The 22,321-nt window shown below is 40.9% G+C and overlaps 1 protein-coding gene across 1 annotated transcript in view; it reads right to left on the reverse strand.

Moving 5' to 3' along the window:
* Positions 1-22,321, reverse strand: part of nrxn3a (neurexin 3a) — a gene marked incomplete at its 5' end in the record, with an annotated part of 165,925 nt that overhangs the window by 95,708 nt on the left and 47,896 nt on the right. Inside the window, one exon of the mRNA XM_085258204.1 lies at positions 20,700-20,861. Within this exon, the coding sequence (XP_085114330.1) occupies positions 20,700-20,861 (162 nt within the window). The remainder of the gene's footprint in view (positions 1-20,699; positions 20,862-22,321) is intronic.

A 22,321-nucleotide genomic window follows, 5' to 3' on the forward strand; every position in this document is an offset into this window, starting at 1 on the left:
TGATGGGATTGTTTGGGCTCGTCTCCTTGATTTAGAAAACAACATGAGCTTTGTTTTGTCTGCGTTGAGAACAAGTTTAAGCTGAAGTAATGAGTGCTGGACAGCAAAAGAGGCTTTCTGCAAGGAGTCAGTGGCTTGGACAAGAGTTGAACCACAGCTGTAAATAACTGTATCATGAGCATAGAAGTGGGATGGCCTAGATCTTCTGAAATCCCCTTTATTTTAGCAGTGTTGAGGTGGAGAACTATATTTGCATGTACAGGATTTTGAGCTGTACACTGCACACTGCACATGGACGTTGCCTTATCATCGATTCAAGCCGAAAACCCATTGAACGGTTTCAGCTGGATGGGCTGCACAATCCTTCAGGAGTCTTGTCACTCACCATCTGGGCCTGCTCCTTTCCCTGGACGCAGTCTCTGAGCTGTGCCCTTGCTTTGTTAGCTGAGAAGGATGGGGGCAGATGGTCAGATGTAGTGGATGTTGCAGTTGCAGTGGTGTTGGGGTTGTTGTGTGCAGGAGACAGAAGATAGTGGTGCTGGAGCAGCCTCTCAAGAGGTGGAGGCATAGAGGTGTCATTGAAACAGGAGCATCAGTTGAAGTAGTCCGAGGGAGGACAGATATTAAAGCACAGCAGGCATTCCTGTGTGGCAACCCATCAAACCAGCTATAAAACAGGTTGAATTGACTGGATTTGCACTCATTGATGGCTGCTCTTCTGTGAGTGACCCTTGATGCTCCCGATTTACTCTCTGCTTCTCTTTTATACTCCACCTTTGGCCGCATCTATCGCCCTTTCAGTTGGTGTTGAAAATACCTTCTTTATCGCTGACTTGAATGTCTGCGTTTCTGGTGAAGGATTTCTTTAATGTCCAGGGCTTATTCTTGGGAAAACAGCAAACAGTCCTTACTAGAATCAAAGTGTCCCTACAGAAGCTGATGTAGGTTGTGAAGGTGTCACAACCAGCACAGTCCAGTCTGTGCACTCAAAACAAACCCTGAAAGACTTGTTGGCCTCTGGTGATGATGTGTGAAAATTCCCTTGGTGCATAGTGCAGTCTAAGAACAACAGCAGTTCAATATCCTGACTGCAGATCACATCGTTCACTGTAACATGTCTGACGTGACACAATCGATCATTTACAAGCACAAATCCAACCTTTGCTTTTGCTACTCATCTTCCGATCTCTATTTGTTTGAATAACAGTGCAAATAGAGCAAAAAATCAACAAAAAGGTAAAAACACAAATGCTAACAGAGATTTTAACCTTTGAAATGCATCAGAAAATAGACTGAGAGTTTGCTGCACGTAATTGAAAATGTCCTGAAATAGAAGAATGCACAAAATCATCACATTTTAAACGATGGAACTCATGAATGTTTGATATATGTGATGGAAAGATATATATGATTTTCCTCTGCTGATAGACTAAATCAGTGAATGAAGTTTGTATTAACAAGTTTAACAGCAGTACAGGATATTTAGTATCTGTTGAGTTTGTTGTCAAAGTACTGAAATTCTGTTGTTTAAACATGTAATGGTACTATTTCTCTGTGCATTTTGTTTAAAAAACAAAAAAGAAGTGATGTGTTGGACCCACATCATTTAATGATGTATGGTCCACAGCTGCAGTTCACTTTATCAGTCCCACAGACAGAAAATAAAACAACCCACCAGATATACAGTGTACATCTTTCTCCATAAGGCGTGTGTGCGACATACACTGTTTCTGCCATGGGCCAGTCTAAATGCTGTCAATAACAATGGGAGGACGGCGTCACGGAGGGGTGTGTGTGAGTAAATTGAAATCTGCTCAAGTGGAAAATTGAAGGCCTTTTTTCTCCTTCTAATTCTCTGGGCAGAAAAAAACACCCTCTGTCTGTCTATATTTTGGCCACATACATACACTAAACAAACACACCCTCTCCTCCATTTCATTCTCCTATATTAATGCTTCTGCTCTTGCTGGTTGTTCGGCTTCTGTTGGATTGTAGAAATGGAGTTGGAGTGGGTGGATTGGGGGGACTGGCTGAGATTATCATTAATCCATAAACAGACATTAGAGTATATCAAGTTGTCCCTTAAGGTGCAGAGGGACTAGATAGAAAACAGTCTGTCTCTCTTTTCATTTGTTGCCTTTCCTCCTCTTTTTGTTATATCCATCCTCCCCTTACTCACCCGAGCTACCTCATCCCCCCATCTCTCAGCAAGAAGCAGCCATTTCTTCTCCCACTCAGACTGAGCATAAATACCTAGAGCCGCTGAACAGGTCGATCATTCACTCCAAAATAAAAGCTTCAATAAAAATAGTAGTCCCTTCAAGCTCACTGACAACATGAAAGAAAAGGCCAAGTGAAAATTTGTCCCCTGAGACTAAGAAAACTTGCAGCATTTTCACATAAATACGAACAAAACCTGCATTGCTGCGTCAGTGCCTTACTGTTGTGATGGTGTTTCATCTTTACTCTTTTTATTATTACGAAAAAAGCTTTGAAGCACTTTATTATTGTAGCCCACTAACAGAAAAGAGACTGTTTGTTTTTTTTAAACCAATACAAAGCATTTAAATTGTGTTACATTGTTTATGAAACCTGAAAATGTATCAAAACTGTGCATCATTTTCTAATGAAAAGAAAGACAGCAAAGTTACTGTTATTTATAGGACTGTTTTTCCATCCACCAGATTACTTGTCTAAGGTTAAATTCATAGTTAGGCCTTCTTCCCTTGACATTACATTTTCGTTCATCTTGAATACCTAAATAGACACCTTTAAACAAAATAAATACAAATATTCTCACAAACATTTTGCAGCCCATCCAGGACATCTATGCTCCAGTTTTGGTGAATGAAACTGATTGCATTTCACAAACTAATTTCTTAGCTCTAGTTAGCAGGTATAATATGGCCGCAGCAGATGGCCCCGCCCCTCCCTGAGCCTGGTTCTGCTGGAGGTTTCTTCCTGTTAAAAGGGAGTTTTTCCTTCCCACTGTCGCCAAAGTGCTGCTCATAGGGGGTCATATGATTGTTGGGTTTTTCTCTGTATCTATTATTGTAGGATCTACTGTACAATGTAAAGCACCTTAAGGAGACTGTTGTTGTGATTTGGTGCTATATAAATAAAATTGAATTGAATTGAATTAATATATACGTCTGTATTCATGATCACTGAGTTTAAAGATGAACAAACCTTTAAAAAAGTGTTTGTTCAGTATTGGTAAGAAAACCAGTATATGCCACATGTTTTGAGCACATATTGGAGTTTTTTTTAGCATTGTTTCCCGGAGGCTCACGGAGTTTCTCCACAAGAGCAATTACATCGATCCCTCAGTGCAGACAGGTGACATTCCTGGAGTACCTGGCTGCTTAGAGCACACAGCTCATTAGAGAAACCCGGGAGAACAGGGATGACTGTGGCTGGATTTGGCCAACGCATATGGATCAATTCCACACAGGTTGGTTGATCTTGCACTACACCGCCACCATGTCCCTGGTAAAATCAAGACCTCGCCCTGGATTATTGTGACAATTTCAGACTGAGGGTCACTTCTGGGGAAGTAACATCCAACTGCCATCGGCTGGAAAAAGGGAGAATAACTGGTTGCACCTCACAATCATGTCTTCCAGTGAAGAGTTTGGGGAAGCTTTTCGACACATCTCTGAACAACTCCACCACCATCCAGAAGTCCACCAAAGAACTGGATAGCTGGCTCACTAAGGTTGACAAGTCAGGCCTGCCAGTAGATTCAAGGCCTGGCTTTACCAGCACTCTATCCGACCGCATGTCCTGTGGCCTCTGCTTGTTTACTCAGTTCCAGTGTCAACTGTGGAGTCCCTCGGGAGGAGAATTAATAGCTTTCTGCACAAATGGTTGGGCTTCCCCCACTGCAGTGCAGCGCTTTATGGAACCAGTAACACCTTGCAGCTCCCATTTAGTAGTCTCACAGAAGAATTTAAGGTGGCATGCACTAGAGAAGTCCTTCAGTATTGGGACTCCAGGGACCAGAAAGTGTCAGCAGCGGGTATTGAGGTGAGAACAGAGAGGAAGTGGAGAGGAGAGAGAGGAGTGGAGGTGGCAGAGTCATACCTCAGGCAGAAGGAGCTGGTGGGGACGCTGGCCACCGGGACAGCTGGCTTGGGTATTTTCCCAAAGACCCAAATGGGGAAGGCCCGAGGGAAGGAGAGACACCAGCTAATTCAGGAAGAGGTCCGATTAAGTAAGACAGTGGGGCTGAGGCAAAGTGGGAGAACATCTTACAGCAAAAGGTAACCTGGACAAACATCACTGAGGCAGACCTCTGTCCATTTCCTTGTTCAGGCTGCATATGATGCCTTACCAATCCCAGTCAACCTCCATGTCTGTGTCAATAGTGAAACACCAGCATGTCAGCCATGCTCTGGAACGGGATCCTTGCAACACGAGTAGCTGAAAGTACAAAGTCCCTGCAGAAAGTCGCTACCGCTGGCACCGTGACCAGGTGCTGAAGGCGGTTTCAGAAAGCATAAGCAACACCATCACTCCTGGCAAACACCATATTGGCCAAAAGACAAGAATTGCATTTGTTAAAGCTGGAGAGGAGACCTGTCAGCAGCAAAGAATACGGTCAGGTCTGCTCTATACAGCCTCAGACTGCCAGCTGCAAGCTGACCTAAGGAAGCAGTTGAAGTTCCCTCAGCACATCACTGAAACATCACTTTGGCCAGACATAATTATTGTCTCAGAGGCAACAAAACAGCTTATTGTCCTCAAACTCACCATGTCCTGGAAGGAGCATATGGAAGAGTCAAATGAAAGGAAATGCGCCAAGTACCAGGAGCTGGTAGAGAAGTTCTGGGAAGGGGCTGGAAGGCGTAATATGAGCGAATACAGGTGGGCTGCAGAGCCTTTGCATGATGCTCACTCTGCAAAGTCCTAAACCAACTGGACCTAACAGGAGTGGCTAGGAAGAGGGCCATCTGGTCTGTATGTGAAGGCGCAGAGAAAGCCACAAGGTGATTGTGGATAAAGAGGGCTGGTCCATGGGTGGCTGCTGCTGGGACGCAGGCTGGGGTCTGATCAACCTTAGCTGGGTTGTCTGGGCGAGACTGTCTTATGTTGAAAGACCCAACACACCCCATTGAGCCCAGGTTACATCACTGATGATGCCTCTCAGCGCATCCAAAAAGGTATCTTGCACACACATATATGTGAACAAGTTCTTAATGTGGTTAATGTTTCCTCTCCTGTTGCACCCTTGCTGGTGAAAAATGTGATCATGTAGGTAGAGGAGAAGGGGGGTGTAACGGGGAGAAGGGGATAAGGATGGAAGGCGTAGCTGAGGATTTGACAAATTACTTTCAGGTCCTGCCACCTCTGAACAATAATACCAAAAAGGCATTTGAAAATATAAAGAGAGCTTTATCAACACTGCAGATGCAGGCTGCAGGTTAACGCGAGAATGAAGCATAAGCAGACACTGATAGCAGACCGAGGAATACCTAATCATATCAGACATGTGATAAATACATAATATACACACAAGCATATATAAAAATGCTTGAGTATGTTTTAGTTTGACAGAGAGAAAATAATGAAAAATGTTAGACAATGGTTAGATGAAAGGAAACCATCAATGCAGTATCCCCTCCACCAGACTTCCACCGTGCACATCATTACACATGTATGCACACACACACTTATCAGTGTCTGAGAAAAAACAACATAACACAATATTTAATTTACCTTTTAGATTGCCCGCTAATATAGCTACCACAATTTTCTGGTATCATTCACTAAGAAATACCACAAGATTGGAAGTAACACAATTTTCTCCAAGAAAAAAGAAAACAATTCACAGTAAAACATTATGTATGCTTTCAGAAGCTTACAACAAAGCAGCAATGATGCAAAGGTATACTGGAAAGGTTGGAAAGGCCCAGCTGCTTAAATCTTTTTGGTAGGAGCACAAGCTTTGTGCTAACCTTGGGAAGTGACCGCTGCAATAATGACAGACTCACTGTAAATAAAACCCTGTAATCTTACAGTAAGTTTTACACTATTTTTTAAATACATGAAACTCCTGTCAAATAGACTGTAAGTACACCTTCAAACAAACTGAATCATCTAAACTTTTTTTAGGTTTACATCCAATAAATTCACAATTGTGTGTGACATGACATCTTAATTTGTACTTGATATAATCTGGTGAGGGTAACTGCCTCACTAGATTGCATCTAGGATGAAACAGATGTTTGGCATTTCCACAAGGAGACTCTGTGGAATAGTGATGAAGTACAGGACAGTACTCAAAGAAAAAGTGAGATACCTATGGCGTTATTTTTGTGCCACTATTCTGAGCGCATGTAAAAACAATTTGCAGGTGCAAGTGTTGCATTTTGAGGAGAAATTTATTTTGAGCAAAGAAAAGCTAAATTTGAAATTAAAAAACTAAAAACTCGTTGCTGCGTGCAAAAAATGTATTTCAGTGTTTGCTATTATCCACACACACACACACAACAGCAGCCCCTCTTGCTCAGTTTTTGCATTTGCGCTCGCTCGCAATGTGTTGCTCGCGCTCTCAACATTTCTGCCCGTGCGCGCTCAACTCTTTCTCTACACCGTTATATTTGTGCCACAGAAGAAGAAAAAACTACACAATTTATATGCCACAAATCCCACAAAACAAACACTGAAAGAAATTACAGAACTTCAACTCGACAGCATCATTAATAAAAAAAAAAATACACAATTTATCTTACAGAGACTGCAATCTAAACACAATGACGAGTCTTAAACAGTACAAGTTTCTCATTTCTCATTACAGCAATTAAAGACTGGACAGGAAACATCACCAACGACTCTTACATCATAAATAACACCTTCAGACAATTTCATTATGAAATATATAAAGATATGATGATATATATGATTTCAAATAAACAGACAAGTTTATCAATAACATCACATTACTGTCACTGTCAAAGGAAGAGGCAGACATCTGAGACTCCCCACTGACATCCACAGAAGATGAGAGAGCAAAAATTGTCAAACAATAAAGCTCCTGATGGATGTCCCCCTGAAATTTCTGTCTCCGCTTTTTGTTAAAATGCCAGATGAAATTAAAAATAACCAGTTCATTCCATATCATGTGAATACAGCACTAATTTCAGACCCTATTCACTGCTCCAGTTACAGAGCTATTTCCTTAATTAACACGGACGTCACAATAATCAGCAAAGCTCTAACAACCCGCATTGAATCAGTTATCTCCTCTCCCATTCACCCAGACCGAACAGACATTCTTTAAATAATACACTTAGACTTTTCAACCTCGTACATCTCTCTCACCAAAGTAACCATAAAACAACGATCTTCTCAGAATGCAGAAGAAGCAAGAAACACTCATTTATCCAATGGAGTCTTCTCTCACCCCCGTTCTCTGCGGCCTGCTGGAGCGGGGGGCTGGGAGGAGGAGTTGGCCGTCCGACTGCGGTCTGGAGTGTGGGGCCTCCCTGCTGCTGCGGAGTCGGGGCGGTCTGCTTCTCCCCACCGCAGGGAAAAGGGTAACACCACCTGGGTCTGGGTGCAATTCCCCCCTCCAGGGGCAAGGGTACCTAGACCCGGTTTGTAGAGTACGCTTGGGGAGTGTGATCGTGTGTACAGCGTCTCTTTATGTCTGTCTCCACGTTGGTTGAGTGTGGAGTAATTGCATATGAGAGCATGAGGGTGGGAATGGATGTTTGTGTCTGTGTGTGCCTGTATGTCTGTGTCTATATGCCAGGTTGGGTATCAGACGCCACCTCTCTGGGGACATCTCAGGGCCTCTAAGGTTTGGAGGCCTATCTCCCCCCACCACCACTTCCCCTGCCAGTGGCGGACCCCCTCAGACATCGGTGCGTTGGTGGTTCTTTGTGTCCAGGGATGGGCGTCCAGGTACACACCGGCTCACTCCTTGGCGGCCGCTTATCGGGGCCTGGAGCCTGGGGCTTGCTTTTTCTTTCTCAACACGTGATCCAGGTGATTGATAGATGTATTTTTTGTCTGTTTGTTTTGTTTGTTTTTTTGTTTTTTGCCCTTTATCCCCGTCCCTCTTCCCCACTGTTTCTCTTTCCCTCTTTCTTTCTCCCCTTTCTTTTCCCCAGTCAAGTCTTTACCCGTATTTAGCAAGTGAAAATAAAATAAACAATAAAAGGTGAATCAAATAGACCATTACGGCAAGGCTGGGATGGTCCATTTGGTAAAGTAAATCCGTTGGGCATCTTTCGTCACCTTTAGACAATAATTCTGATGCAAAAGAGCCAAACGGGACAGGCAAAAAAAAAAAGAAAGAAAAAACAAAAAACAAAAAAACTAAAATAAATAAATAATAAATAATAAAACTAACATTACACCAGTCAAAACTCTAAGGAGCCCTAGATGCACCAAATCTCCACCACTACTTAGTCAACCAACTACAACACCTCATCAAATGGATGCATTCAACCCATCACCTTCATCCATGGCTGGACATCGAACAATCTGATTGTAAAGACATATTAATCCAAAATCTACCATTCATCAACAATACAATTAGACATTACAACTGCTTTAAAAGCCCGCCAATAGCCACAACTCTGACAGCCTGGTGGAAGACGAGCAAAATCAAAAAGAACTCAAACACCCATATGGAACAACCCTTCAGTGCAAATGAATGACCCCTGGCAGGCATTAAATGGAAAGAAAAAGGCATCACACACCTCTGCCACATTTGTGATTAGAATCATTTCTTAACACTTCAACAGCTCATTGACAGGAAACAGTTTCTTCAGTATAACCTACTAAAACACTCCATCAAAGCAAAAATGAGTATCAATGACACTCAGCTAAGACAACTACCACTACTGGACAGCATCAACAAAACAGCGCAGACACAAACACACTCTCGAAGCTAAATAAACTAATATTCTCTAATGATAATGCATCTCACACGCCAATCAACAAATGGGAAAAAGACCTGATATACCCCTCTGTCTGTTTACCTCGCAATCTGGAAGAACTAAACATAATGCAGATCAAAACAGCCCTGCTTGTGTCCCTGACTATCACCAAGAACAATACTGCCCAACTGGAAAAACAGGACAAAGATCAGCACATCACAATGGCTAGACCTCACACAACAATCATCAATACATAAGAAAACAATTTGAACATTTCATTCAAATATATTCTACAACTCTACAACTGAGCTGATGCCACAGCATTAGGGAAACAGGGTTTAACTAAAACAAGGAATATTGGGACCCCCCACCCCACCCCGGCCTAAAAAAACCCCCCAAACAAACAGACAAACAAACAAACAAACAAACCAGGAAATAACTGCCAAGAGTTGAAAACAATGTAACCTAACATATAAGCCACATGTGTAACCCATATGTTTTTTGCTTTTGCTGGTTATTTAGTAAATCAGCAGCTCTGCCTGTCTGTACTGCTTTTGTTTTGTTTTGTTTTGTTTTGTTTTGTTTTGTTTTGTTTTGTTTTGTTTTGTTTTGTTTTGTTTTGTTTTGTTTTGTTTTGTTTTGTATGCACTACTTGGTGAATTAATGAAAAAAAAAGTTTTATTTCAGTCCAGTTCAGCTGGGATCATTTTTACTGCAGTCACAGAAATCTTAAACAGGAGGGAGAGAAGGAGTCCCACTGCATCACAGCACGTAAATATAAGAAAGTACGGTGGATTTAAGTAAACATGTTCTTGGTGTGTATAACTAACCTTGGTTCCAAACCAAGAACATCCTCCCATATCCCTAAGAACTACAATGCCGATACAAAAGCCAGAAGAGCTGAGAAAAAATCAAAAATAGTACAAATCACCCAGGACTCAATTTAATAGAGCATCAGTGGGGTACACTGGAACAATATCAGTATATGGAGGCCTCGCTCTGCAACCCACATGACCCAAGATGCCAACAGATGGCACACACCACAGGACATCCCTCATGGTATTCCAAGTGCTGCTAAAAAAGTGCTAGATCGGCGATTGGGCTGCTTTTTGGGTATCGTCTCCAAAAGATTAGACTTTTTTCTGTAAGAATTCAGGGAGAGGTGAATTTAAACTTCCCTTGAAACTCGAAACCCCTGATATTCTAACATTTGTGAGGGGCAGCAAATCAAAGTGGCATCCTCCAGGCAGAGGATGAACTGAAGGGCTGCACCAAGAAGGTAAATAAGGGCGATTTGGATCCATGAATCATGCACATCACCAACTGTAGTACATCCTGAAAAGTTTGTAATAACTTCCCTTTTATAAATTCTACCACTGCAGTTCATATGATTAAGATATCCTTTTCCTTTGTTACTGCACATGCACCAACCAGCATGCTGCCTGCTGTAACCCACAATTTCCTTCAGGATTGATAAAGTATTTTTGATTCTGATATCCAACATTTCCTCCTGAAATAATCTGCAATGAATTCGACCAAAGACGACCCACGAATTGTTCAAAAAGTTGCAACCAGTGTTATCCATCTCTGGTTAGCTTTGGAACCTTTGACATCTATGTATTTAACGCCGTGACCAGGCTTCAGTCAGCGCTGGATCATTAGACTAAGCTCGTTAGTACAGGTAAGAAGATCGTGTGCTCTTTCAGATGCCCTTTTGGTTACCTTCTCTCTCCTTTGTTGTCTTTTGCACCTGGAGGTGGAGAGGAAAACACAGGAGCTGAACCACGAGCGGGGAATTAATGCACAAGTGCAGAGTGTCGCCTTTTTTCACATCGCCATACAGCACTATCGGGAGTCGGGAGAAATGACCACGGGGAGCCACGGCCTAAGGATTTCACACTGAACTGTCATTGTTTTTGCACTGTAAATAAATTTACTGTCTCATTGCAAAGGAGATCTGCGTTCAAGTCCGCTCCATCCACACTCGATGACAACACCAGATTAATTTACTGCATTATCTGGCTTGCTCTCACTCACAGTAGAGAATTGTCTACAATTATTAAAGACAAAATTATTATTTTAAACTACATAAAATTAGGGAAAAAAACTTAAGTTCAGAAAGAATATAATAAATATAATATCAATGTGTAATATAGCTGTTATAACGTGATTAATTAGAGTAACAAAGACATATTTCCACTGGAAAATACTGTCATTGCTGATCCCATTCAGTGCTCAGTCTGTGAGCTCATCCTTTGTGTTTCTTTCTTGGCTACAGTACACGGGAAAGCCAGAAGCCTCCGTGTGAGTGGTTGAGGAGGTGTAATGACAACGACAATTATAGCAATTATGTGTTATTGTAGGCCATTATGTATTTTGTAGGTTTTGAGATGTAGGCTTTCTTTGTAATTGCTGGCTTATAAAAGGCATAAAAATAATAGTCCCCCCAGTTGCAGGAGCTACCACAGGCAACCAGTACCTGGTGCCATGGTAACAAAGCATTTATCCATAATGCTGCTCAGTGGATGGCGAGGACAAGAGCATCGGGAACAGGCAAATTAGCATTAATGGCAAGGAGTGGAGGACAAGAAGGTGCTGGACAGCAGACAGAGGGAGAGCTGGTGGGTACTACAGATATGTGGGTGGGTCTGTGATTAAGAGGTGGGCAGAATACAGAATGCATGTGACTTTATGTCTTTCCTGTAGTTCAATTCAATTCAATTTAATTTATATAGCGCCAAATCACAACAAAAGTCGCCTCAAGGCGCTTCATAGATACAGAGAAAAACCCAACAATCATATGACCCCCTATGAGCAGCACTTTGGCGACAGTGGGAAGGAAAAACTCCCTTTTAACAGGAAGAAACCTCCAGCAGAACCAGGCTGAGGGAGGGGCGGGGCCATCTGCCGTGATTGGTTGGGGTGAGAGAAGGAAGACTGGATAAAGACACGCTGTGGAAGAGAGACAGAGGTTAATAACAGATATGATTCAATGCAGAGAGGTCTGTTAACACATAGTGAGTGAGAAAGGTGACTGGAAAGGAAAAACTCAATGCATCATGGGAATCCCCCGGCAGCCTACGTCTATTGCAGCATAACTAAGGGAGGATTCAGGGTCACCTGGTCCAGCCCTAACTATATGCTTTAGCAAAAAGGAAAGTTTGAAGCCTAATCTTGAAAGTAGAGATAGTGTCTGTCTCCTGAATCCAAACTGGAAGCTGGTTCCACAGAAGAGGGGCCTGAAAACTGAAGGCTCTGCCTCCCATTCTACTTTTAAATACTCTAGGAACAACAAGTAGGCCTGCAGAGCGAGAGTGAAGTGCTCTAATAGGGTGATATGGTACTACAAGGTCATTAAGATAAGATGGGGCCTGATTATTTAAGACCTTGTATGTGAGGAGCAGGATTTTGAATTCAATCCTGGATTTAACAGGAAGCCAATGAAGGGAAGCCAAAACAGGAGAAATCTGCTCTCTCTTTCTAGTCCCTGTCAGGACTCTTGCTGCAGCATTTTGGATCAGCTGAAGGCTTTTCAGTGAGTTTTTTGGACTTCCTGATAATAATGAATTACAGTCGTCCAGCCTGGAAGTAATAAATGCATGAACTAGTTTTTCAGCGTCACTCTGAGACAGGATATTTCTAACTTTAGAGATGTTGCACAAATGGAAGAACGCAGTCTTACATATTTGTTTAATATGTGCATTGAAGGACATGTCCTGGTCAAACATGACTCCAAGGTTCCTCACAGCGTTACTGGAGGCCAAGGTAATGCCATCCAGAGTAAGAATCTGGTTAGATACCATATTTCTAAGCTTTTCAGGGCCGAGTACAATAACCTCAGTTTGATCTGAATTAAGAAGCAGAAAGTTAGCGGCCATCCAGGTCTTTATGTCTTTAAGACATTCCTGCAGTTTAACTCATTGGTGTGTGTTATCTGGCTTCATGGACAGATAGAGCTGGGTGTCATCAGCATAGCAGTGTAAATGTATGCTATGTCTTCTAATGATGCTGCCTAAGGGAAGCATGTATAATGTAAACAGAATTGGTCCTAGCACTGAACCCTGTGGAACTCCATAATTAACCTCAGTGTGTGAAGAGGACTCTCCATTTACATGCACAAACTGGAGTCTATTAGATAGATATGATACAAACCACTGCAGCACAGTACCTGTAATACCTACAGCATGTTCTAATCGCTCTAATAGGATATTATGGTCGACAGTATCGAACGCTGCACTGAGGTCTAGCAGGACAAGCACAGAGATGAGTCCACTGTCAGAGGCCATAAGAAGATCATTTGTAACCTTCACTAAAGCTGTTTCTGTGCTGTGATGAGCTCTGAAACCTGACTGAAACTCTTCAATAAGCCATTCCTCTGCAGATGATCTGTTAGCTGTTTGACAACTACTCTTTCAAGGATTTTTGATATGAAAGGAAGGTTGGAGATTGGCCTATAATTAGCTAAGACTGCTGGGTCTAGAGATGCTTTTTGAGTAAAGGTTTAACTACAGCCAGCTTGAAGGCCTGTGGTACATAGCCGATCATTAGAGATAGGTTGATCATATTTAAGATCGAAGAATTAATTAATGGCAGGACTTCTTTGAGCAGTTTTGTAGGAATGGGGTCTAAAAGACACGTTGATGGTTTGGAGGAAGTAATTATTGAAGTTAACTCAGAAAGATCAATTGGAGAAAAAGAGTCTAACTTAACATCAATGGTACTAAGAGTAGCTGTAGATAATATTACATCTGTGGGATGATTATTGGTAATTTTTCCTCTAATGATAAGAATTTTATTTGTGAAGAAGTTCATGAAGTCATTACTAGTTAACGTTAAAGGGATTGTTGGCTCAACAGAGCTCTGACTGTTTGTCAGCATGGCTACAGAGCTGAAGAGAAACCTGGGGTTGTTCTTATTTACTTCAATCAGTGATGAACAGTAAGATGTTCTGGCTTAGTGGAGGGCTTTCTTATAAAGCAGCAAACTATTTCTCCAGGCTAAATGATGATCCTCTAAATTTGTGACACGCCATTTCCTCTCCAGATTACGAGTCGTCTGCTTTAGGCTACGTGATGGAGAATTATACCACGGAGTCAGGTACTTCTGATTAGAGACCTTAGTTTTCACAGGAGCTACAGTATCCAGAGTCGTACGTAGTGAGGAGGAGAAATTATTAACAAGATAATCGACCTCTGTTGGAGCAGCGTTCAGATAGCTGCTCTGCTCTGTGTTGGTACAGGGCACATTCATTGAGGAATGTACCACTGAACGACACAGGAAATGATTCCTGCCTGTGACCTTCTCTCTGTACAATTCATCCAGTTAAAGTACAAGTACACGCTACAATGGTTACACTGTTAATATCTGCACATCCTCTACAGAGAAAATTACAGTTAATGTGATAAAAAGGACACCTCATTGTCAATCTTATCTATTTAATTTTGTGTAATATACTGGGATATTTATAATTAGAGCCATTTGGATTTATTAGAGCTATTTTGTTATCATTTGTAACATTTTTATATATTGTAATATTCAATTTAGTTTAGGGTCTGTTGTTGCTGTCTGGGAGCAACTGTGACCACATCATTTCTTCTGGGATTAACTAAGCATTCTGATTCTGATAAACTGTAGTCAACAGGATGTATGAAATGATTATATATATATATAATAAAGAAATGACCTGTTTTGAAAGTGTTTTTGTTGTTTTACCTACATTACACTCAATCCAGTTCTTTTTAGCTACTTAAAGTATTTTTATAGAAATGTAATGCGTTGTTTGTTGTAATTTCTGCTGTCCTCTTGGCCAGATCTCTCTTGGAAAAGACATTTTTAATTACACTTTGTTACCGATATAAATAAAAGCTATATAAAAGCCTTTTCGCCAACAAAGTATTTACAGCTTCTGCATTATAGCAGGAATGATGTTTCTGGCTTAAAATAACTTAAAATGCTACAGAGGCTTTCACGAAAGATATGTTTGACAAGTGTTTCACAGGTTGTAAGACAACAAGTCATTTAAATAAAATATAGTGATGGGATTTCCAGCTCATTTTAGAGAGCCGGCTCTTTTGGCCCCCAACCAGCTCTAAAGGTTGTTTTGTTGCTTTAATTAATTTATTATTAACAACAATATAAAATTATGCACAAAATGAATTACTAATGTAAAAAAAAAGTGTTTTTATTTATATATGTTTATATATAAATATATGCGATGGCCCCTAGAGACAAAACACGTACAAACTCCAAAACACATTTCTAGCATGAACTGAACTGATAACGACTGTGTTGAGTCTGTTCTTCCCATTCCATGCAAGGCCACCTGGGTTGGCTGGAAGACTGTTTACTTAGCCTGGCAGGGCGAAGGACACTGTCTCAGCTGAACTATGGACACGCACACACACACTACTGATACTGATAAGCACTCACTGACGCATCACCCTCCCTACCCCGGATCCAACGCCACCTCCAACGCTTACCTCCCCCATGATGTGGACATCGGGTCAGTTGGATGCGCAGTCAAAAGATTGCAGCGGTCCCAGATCAGATGTACACACTGGAACACTTTCCCTTGTTGCTTGTCTGTGTTTATTGTGCTATGGTGTGTGCTTTTTTTGTGCAGATGAGTTTTTTTGTTTCCTGTTCTCGTGCTGTCCTGCCATGGAAGCACAGCATGAGTGGAGGTCTCTTTTTTTTTCCTCTTGTACCTTCCCGTTGTTATGTACCTTTCAGTGTTTTTCTGCAACGCTACCGATCTCCGACTTGTAATCCCATGTGATGTCTGTGTTATGTGTGTAAGGTCGGGTGGGGGGTCCCAACCTGCATGTGACAAATAAAGCTTTGATTGATTGATTGATTGATTGATTGATTGATTGATTGAACTTTCAAAACAGAGCTACCTAGATCACTTAAATTACACAATTGAAAGCATATGTGTATTGTTCGTGTATTTATACACAAACACTCACATATATTGAAATAATTAAAAAAAAAATGTTCATTTACCTGTTACTACCACACACCAAATCCGGTCGTTGGTACTTGCTGGCTTGTGTAGCCACTAGGTAACAAAAGCTCAACACTGCCCCCTAGCACCCTGGAGCACTTCTTCGGAGCTTGTACGTGCTTTGTCTCTAGGGGCCACCGTAAATATACTTTTATTTATTCACTCCACATAAAATGTAATAAATAAATCATATAATACAAAAAACAACTGTTTACATTTCAACTTTTAACTATTTAAATTTTCAGTTTCTTTCCTTTTACACAAATTTAAAGTGAAACAACACAAAATGCTGCAAACCACAACACAATTAAATATGAATATGAAAAAATATGAAAACAAACAGAAGATGCACATTCTCTGTCATATGGACCTGCATGAATAAACTTTCTGAATCCTTTATCATCTGCAACTAAAAATACTTGTGGATGATTACTATACCTTTCTAATCCCTGGCTCTCTTTCTCTCCCCCCCCGGTCTGTTCCTGTACTACTGCGAGTGTAGCGCAAAGCACAAGGCTTGCGTGCGGAGTGAAGTGGGAAAAAAGTGAGAGAGGGTGAGAGAAAGAAGAAAAAAAAACACGGCTCCCAATAAGGATCCGGCTCACGTCGTTCACTTCAAAGAGTCGGCTCTAAAAGCCATTTCGTTTCGCGACCGACACATCACTAATAAAATAAAGGCAAAAACTTTTTGGCAAAAACCAGAAATCATTTTTAGGCAGATGATCACTTTTTGGCACCATCAGCTTAAACGGCCAGCACCGACTCCTCAGGCTCCACTTCTAAGTTTTCGGTTCTTCGTACAGTGGGAAAGCTGAACAATGTGCAGAGTGGCTGCTTTCAAGTAATATTTAAATATTTTAAATATAAGGGAAAGATGAGGTAAAAAGGTAGTTGCATGTGCTCAGATGTTTCTTTTGTGCACATGCAGGTACATATCCCTGTCTGCAACTGGACACTTCTTATGTTCTTGGAAACTAAGACTGTGATATTTGTCCGTTACTCTCATGTATAATATCACAGGAACAACGTTTTCTTGTCTCTCTAGGTAGTGAATGGACCTATGGGTCTGTGGGACCTTGCATTTCCGTGTGGGAGTACACACGGAAATGTAAAGAAATATATGAAGAGACAATGTAAAATGATTCTACCAGCAAAGGTTATAGAGCAAAACATAGCTTGGAGTATATTTTAGTTGTGCCAGTTACAGCTCTTGATCCGTTACTGCAGGAGTTACACTATTTGTTGACCATTCCATTTGTTCTGATCACCTTTAACAGCTATTCTTCTCAAAAGCCATAGTGTTCATGTTTAGAGTCGGTTCAAGTGGTGCGCAAATCTGGTCCTTCAGCTAAAGCCTTTGCAAAACATGGCCCCTGACTACAGCTTACAAAAGAAACTTGCTGTTGACCAATACAACGCTCACATTAGCAAAGAAACTCCACCAAATGATTGTGGACCGTACCAGTGTTTCCCACCCTAAATCAAAACTGGAAGTAGTTAATGTTCCTGCACGTCCTGTGGATGTACAGAAAAGGGAAATAGTAGCAAACCTCAGGCAGAGATGCTCAAAGATAAATCAACCACACAGTGCTAACTGCTTTTGGTTAAACTGCTGATCTGCCTGTTTCATAAAATTCTTCAAATCATGTTAAAAACAGCTTCAGCTTTGTGTTCAGAGTATTGTGTGCTTAGTATCATGAGCACTTTATGACTTAAGAGTCGACCATATATCCTAATAAAGAGGTTGCTTTAGTTTGCACTGAAGACATAACTGATGCTTATCCACTCCACTCTTATACTGATGTCTGTACACTGTGGTCGACGTATGGTTACACTGAAAAGCCGTATTATTGTCTAAGGTATGTAATGTTATTTTTCTTTCTGACTAACCCTATAAAATACACACACACAAAATGCACTTATGGCTGCAACATATATACCTTATATTGTGTGTGCATCCAATTTCTGTTAACTCGCAGTTAAGTGAGTTAACAGAAATTGCCTACATCCCTAATACAGAAACGTACTGTAGTTAAAACTATTTGCTCCTTGTGCATCCCACATCGTTTACATGTAAAACTTGATTTATAAAGCTATATGCAGCCACACTGAGTTAACAATTCAAGATGGCAACAGTGAACATAAACAGTGGTTAAATGTTTAAGCTCTCCTGCCACTCAATAAAAAAGCACTGACACATCTGTGTACATGTCTCAGCACTGACTTCAAACACACACAAAAAGCACTGATCTATATTGCTAGTAAAGCCTTGTAAAGCTAGTAAGACCACTGATCAGTGGCCATGAGAACCATTCACAGAGAGTTGGGCTGCAATCACAATCACAGCAGACAACATAAGGCTTCAAAATAATTTAAAAGAACTAGTATGCAAAATATAAGTAGACATAATAGCAGAAATTTACTGTAGTATTCATAATTAATTTCATAATCATTAATTAATCATTCATAATTATATTTCCATTACTGTATAATCAGTTGGTATCACACCAACAGTCAGCACAGACAGACTGCTCAAGGAGGTAGAGCTGAATTATGACTTTCCAAGGTATTTATTATTATTATTAGTGTAACATGAGGCTTCATACCTACATATCGAGTGCATCCTGTTCCATGTTAGTGGCCAGTGAGCCAAACCATTACAGTGATGGCCACTGAAGCATCATCTTTGTGTCTGTGACCCGATGTCTGAGGCAGTTTGATGTGACGACCTGAGGACGTCCTTTACACTGTAATCCTGCGGGCTGTGTTCTGCTGTTGTTACCTTATGCTTTGATCCTGTGTTTTCTGATGGAGAATAAAGGTTTTGATGATTTGGTTTATTTGTGAATGTGTGTGTCTGTCTGTCCCTGTGTGTACTTGTCGAGAGTGGTTAGTACAGAGAACTGCAAACATGACCAGCGTGACACAGAGCAGGAAGTAGGCCAGAAGGGGATTAAATAACTACTGTGCCCCCCCATCCCCCACCCCCTTCTCCTTGCAGACATATGTGTATTCTGTGTGTGTGTGTGTGTGTGTGTGTGTGTGTGTATGGTTTGTGTGTAGTTGGTGAACACTGACAGAGAAAGCCAAGCCCCCACTGCCATATTACTCTTCCTCCAGTTAGTGCTGTGGTATGACATCACCTTAAGCAAACAATATTTGCAAGTGTATGTGACAAATACGTGTGTGTGTGTGTGTGTGTGTGTGTGTGTGTGTGTGTGTGTGTGTGTGTGTGTGTAGCACATGTCCACTGTATTTTTTTCTGTATTGATTAAATCAACGAATCAGCATTTACATCCTTAAAATTGGTTTAAAATCACTGAAACTGGTTCATCCATTCAAAGCTCTTGTGTCAGTTTTTCTGTCTATTCTGCAAAATGTACCAGTAATCTACAATTTAATCATTTTTTATATAGTACCAAATCACAACAACGTTTCCCTCGAGAAACCTTGTTGTAAGGTGAAGACCCCACAGTAACACAGAGAACACGGCAACAATCAGACAACTGCCTTTGTGCAAGAATTTGGCAACAGTGAGAAGGAAAAACTCCTTTTTACCACAGCACAGTCAGACTCAGGCAGGGGCTGCAGGGTGAGGGAGGGAGACAGTACAAAAGACACGCTGTGGAAGTGAGAGAATGTGAATTGAGATGACTGAAGAAAAAAAAACACTCAGTGCATCACGGGAACTCCAGGCAGCCTCGGCTTACCAGAACTGATCCAGCCCTAACTATGCTTTACCAAAAAGGAAAGTTTCAAATTTAATCTTAAAAGTAGAGATAGAAGAAGGACCTGAAAGCTGAAGGCTCTGCCTCCCATTCTACTTTTAAAAGCCGAGGAACCAGCTGAAGGTCTGCGAAACTAACTGTTAAACGAAAAAGGGGGTTGGGGGGAGCTTTTAGTTAAGCTGATAATAATGAATGACGATACTCCAGCCAAGGAGTAACACTTGCATAAACTAGTTTTTCAGCATCACTCTCAGGCAGGATATTTCTCACTTAGAGATGTTGTGCAAATGCAAGAAAACACCTTCTAAAAGTAGCGGTGATGCTCTCTCTGTCTTGAACTTTATATTTGAAATAAAAGCAGTTATCCTGTTTATAAACAAGATTTGTTGCTTACACAGAGGGAAACAGGAGTAGATGTAGATGTTCGTCCCCCTGGTGAAATGAAAGCAAACTGGAAGCAAGATTTTGATTTATTACAACCTTTAAAAAGACTCTTAATACAAAAATTCCTAAATGTAAAAAAAATTAAAAAGAAATATGTGTTAAAGTGCATTTTGTACACACTGGTCTTGCAATGCAAACACATTTAAGAAGACTGGACTTAATTAAAAGCAGGAAATGATGTCATCAGAATTATGGCTAATATAGCAGTCAATTAAGTGTGCTCCTTAAAAGTGCTACTGCTATTTCATTTAGTGACAGAACTTCAGTGCTCTGCTCTCTGTAGGTCAAATATATCCAATCTGTAACTAACTGACTTTAACTAAATGTAAATAACATGAAAGTAAAGCTTCAAAACTACGTCTGCTTCTTCCAACAGCATTCAGATTTAAGAACTACGACTACATGTTGTTGGTCTCTTTTGTCATGAAACTCAATGATCCCTGAAATCTAATCTTTAGTCTAAAAAACAAAATAGAAATTAATTATTATGTGAACATGGAATCCAATAAACAGTCCAAAAAGCCAAAACTGAGGTTTAAGGTCTTTAAAAATTGCATTCTTCTGATGTCCAGCTTTAAATAATGTATTTGCATAGTAATCAAACTGAACTGTAAGCGAGGTATTTACCTCCTTGAGACAGCCCATGAAGTTGTTGCTAACTGGAGAACCAGGCAGGTCAGCTGTGCTGGGGCTCCCACCCACATAGAAGAAGTCATCGGAGCCCAGCATGGTGTAATCTTCCTGGGTGTAGCCTGTAGTTGTCAGAATCCCATCCACTGATATTGTCACCTGGCAAAAAGGAGTAAAAGCAAGGTGAGGCAGAATTGTTTTGTTTTGAGTGTAAGATAGAGCGGTTGCTGCTATTTGAGAGCACACTCAGGTGTTTAATTATAAATGCCAGACCTGGTTTATCTGTGTTACTGATGACATGAGACAGATGATGAGAAAATTGTGCCAGACCATTTGATTTCTCTCTTTTTTTCAGTTAGTAAATTTCTGTTTGATTGAATATTTCTTTGTTGAAACGATGTTTCTTATATCACTAGATTTGTGGATTCATTTGTGGATTGAGCATCAGAGTTGAGAATGTGGATTAGCACAAGACAAACTTGCCAAATCTTCTCTGCCAAGGCCAAACAGCTTATTCTGTGACTGACTCTTGTGCTGAGCTTCTGTTACCCCAGGTGCAGAGCTGACAATCCAATGCCTGATGGGCACTCGATTAGGAGCACCTATGAGCATGGACCTAGTGATCAGTTGATATCTGCTCACATCTGACTGAGGGCCAGTGCCACAGGGCATCATCAAGCTAGTGTATCGAAAGCCAAGATTCATATAGCAGAGGATGTCAGAGGTGTGCCAAAATGATAACACAGGAAGAAAGTGGTTTGAGCCGAGGTTTGCAGGATGATATGGCTGGTGGCTCTCTACCCATTAAAATTTGTGAGAGACTGAACAGTCAATCTCCAGACTCTAGAGCAGCCATGACTGTCCTTTACTGTGTACTATGTACATATGGATGTACTATGGAACCTGCACATGTGGAGGAACATTATGTGCAGCAATGAGTCCAGATTCTGTCTACAGCAGTTGGATCATATGGTGATTGTTGCACTGATAATAGATAACTGCTTTTAGCGGAGGCAGTGTGATGTGTCGGACGTCATCTCCCTCACTGATAATAAAGGCTTGTCATCATTGGAGGGGAGGCAACTTCAATGCAGGGAGATAGCGAGATAACATCTGTAACCAGTGGCTATGTATGGTTCTTCCACATGATACTGCGGCCCTGTTTGTCAAATGGATCGACTGTTAAATTCCCAACATGTCTTGTTTCTTCAGACTTCAATCATCCGATGACACCAACCAAGAGTCAATAGCACAAAGCTGCTTGGCATTGGCAGAGAAGATTTTCTCGGGTGCAGCTCAGATACTCAACTCTGCTGCTCAACCCACAAATCAAATTTCCCTACAAATGTGGCACCATTTAAACAGGCTTATCAACAGTTTAAGGTTTGCCAAGAAGCACTGTTACAACAAAGAAATAATTGATCAATCACTTTTTGTGCTAAGTTTGCTGTCTGTGTAAAATAGTAAAACAATATGTTAACTGACTGGATTTAGCTTCAAGCAACAAAAACATGCATTAATATTCATATGTAACTAGTAATCAAGCAAGCAGATGATTTGATTTTCTGTTGCATGTAAATATATATAATAAATATAGAAAAGAAAATAATGAGGATATT

Source organism: Mchenga conophoros, linkage group LG19 (assembly GCF_057382185.1).
Source record: "Mchenga conophoros isolate Kocher_MC1m ecotype Shallow Benthic linkage group LG19, M_conophoros_male_GT1.1, whole genome shotgun sequence".
In the NCBI taxonomy this organism is placed as follows: domain Eukaryota; kingdom Metazoa; phylum Chordata; class Actinopteri; order Cichliformes; family Cichlidae; genus Mchenga; species Mchenga conophoros.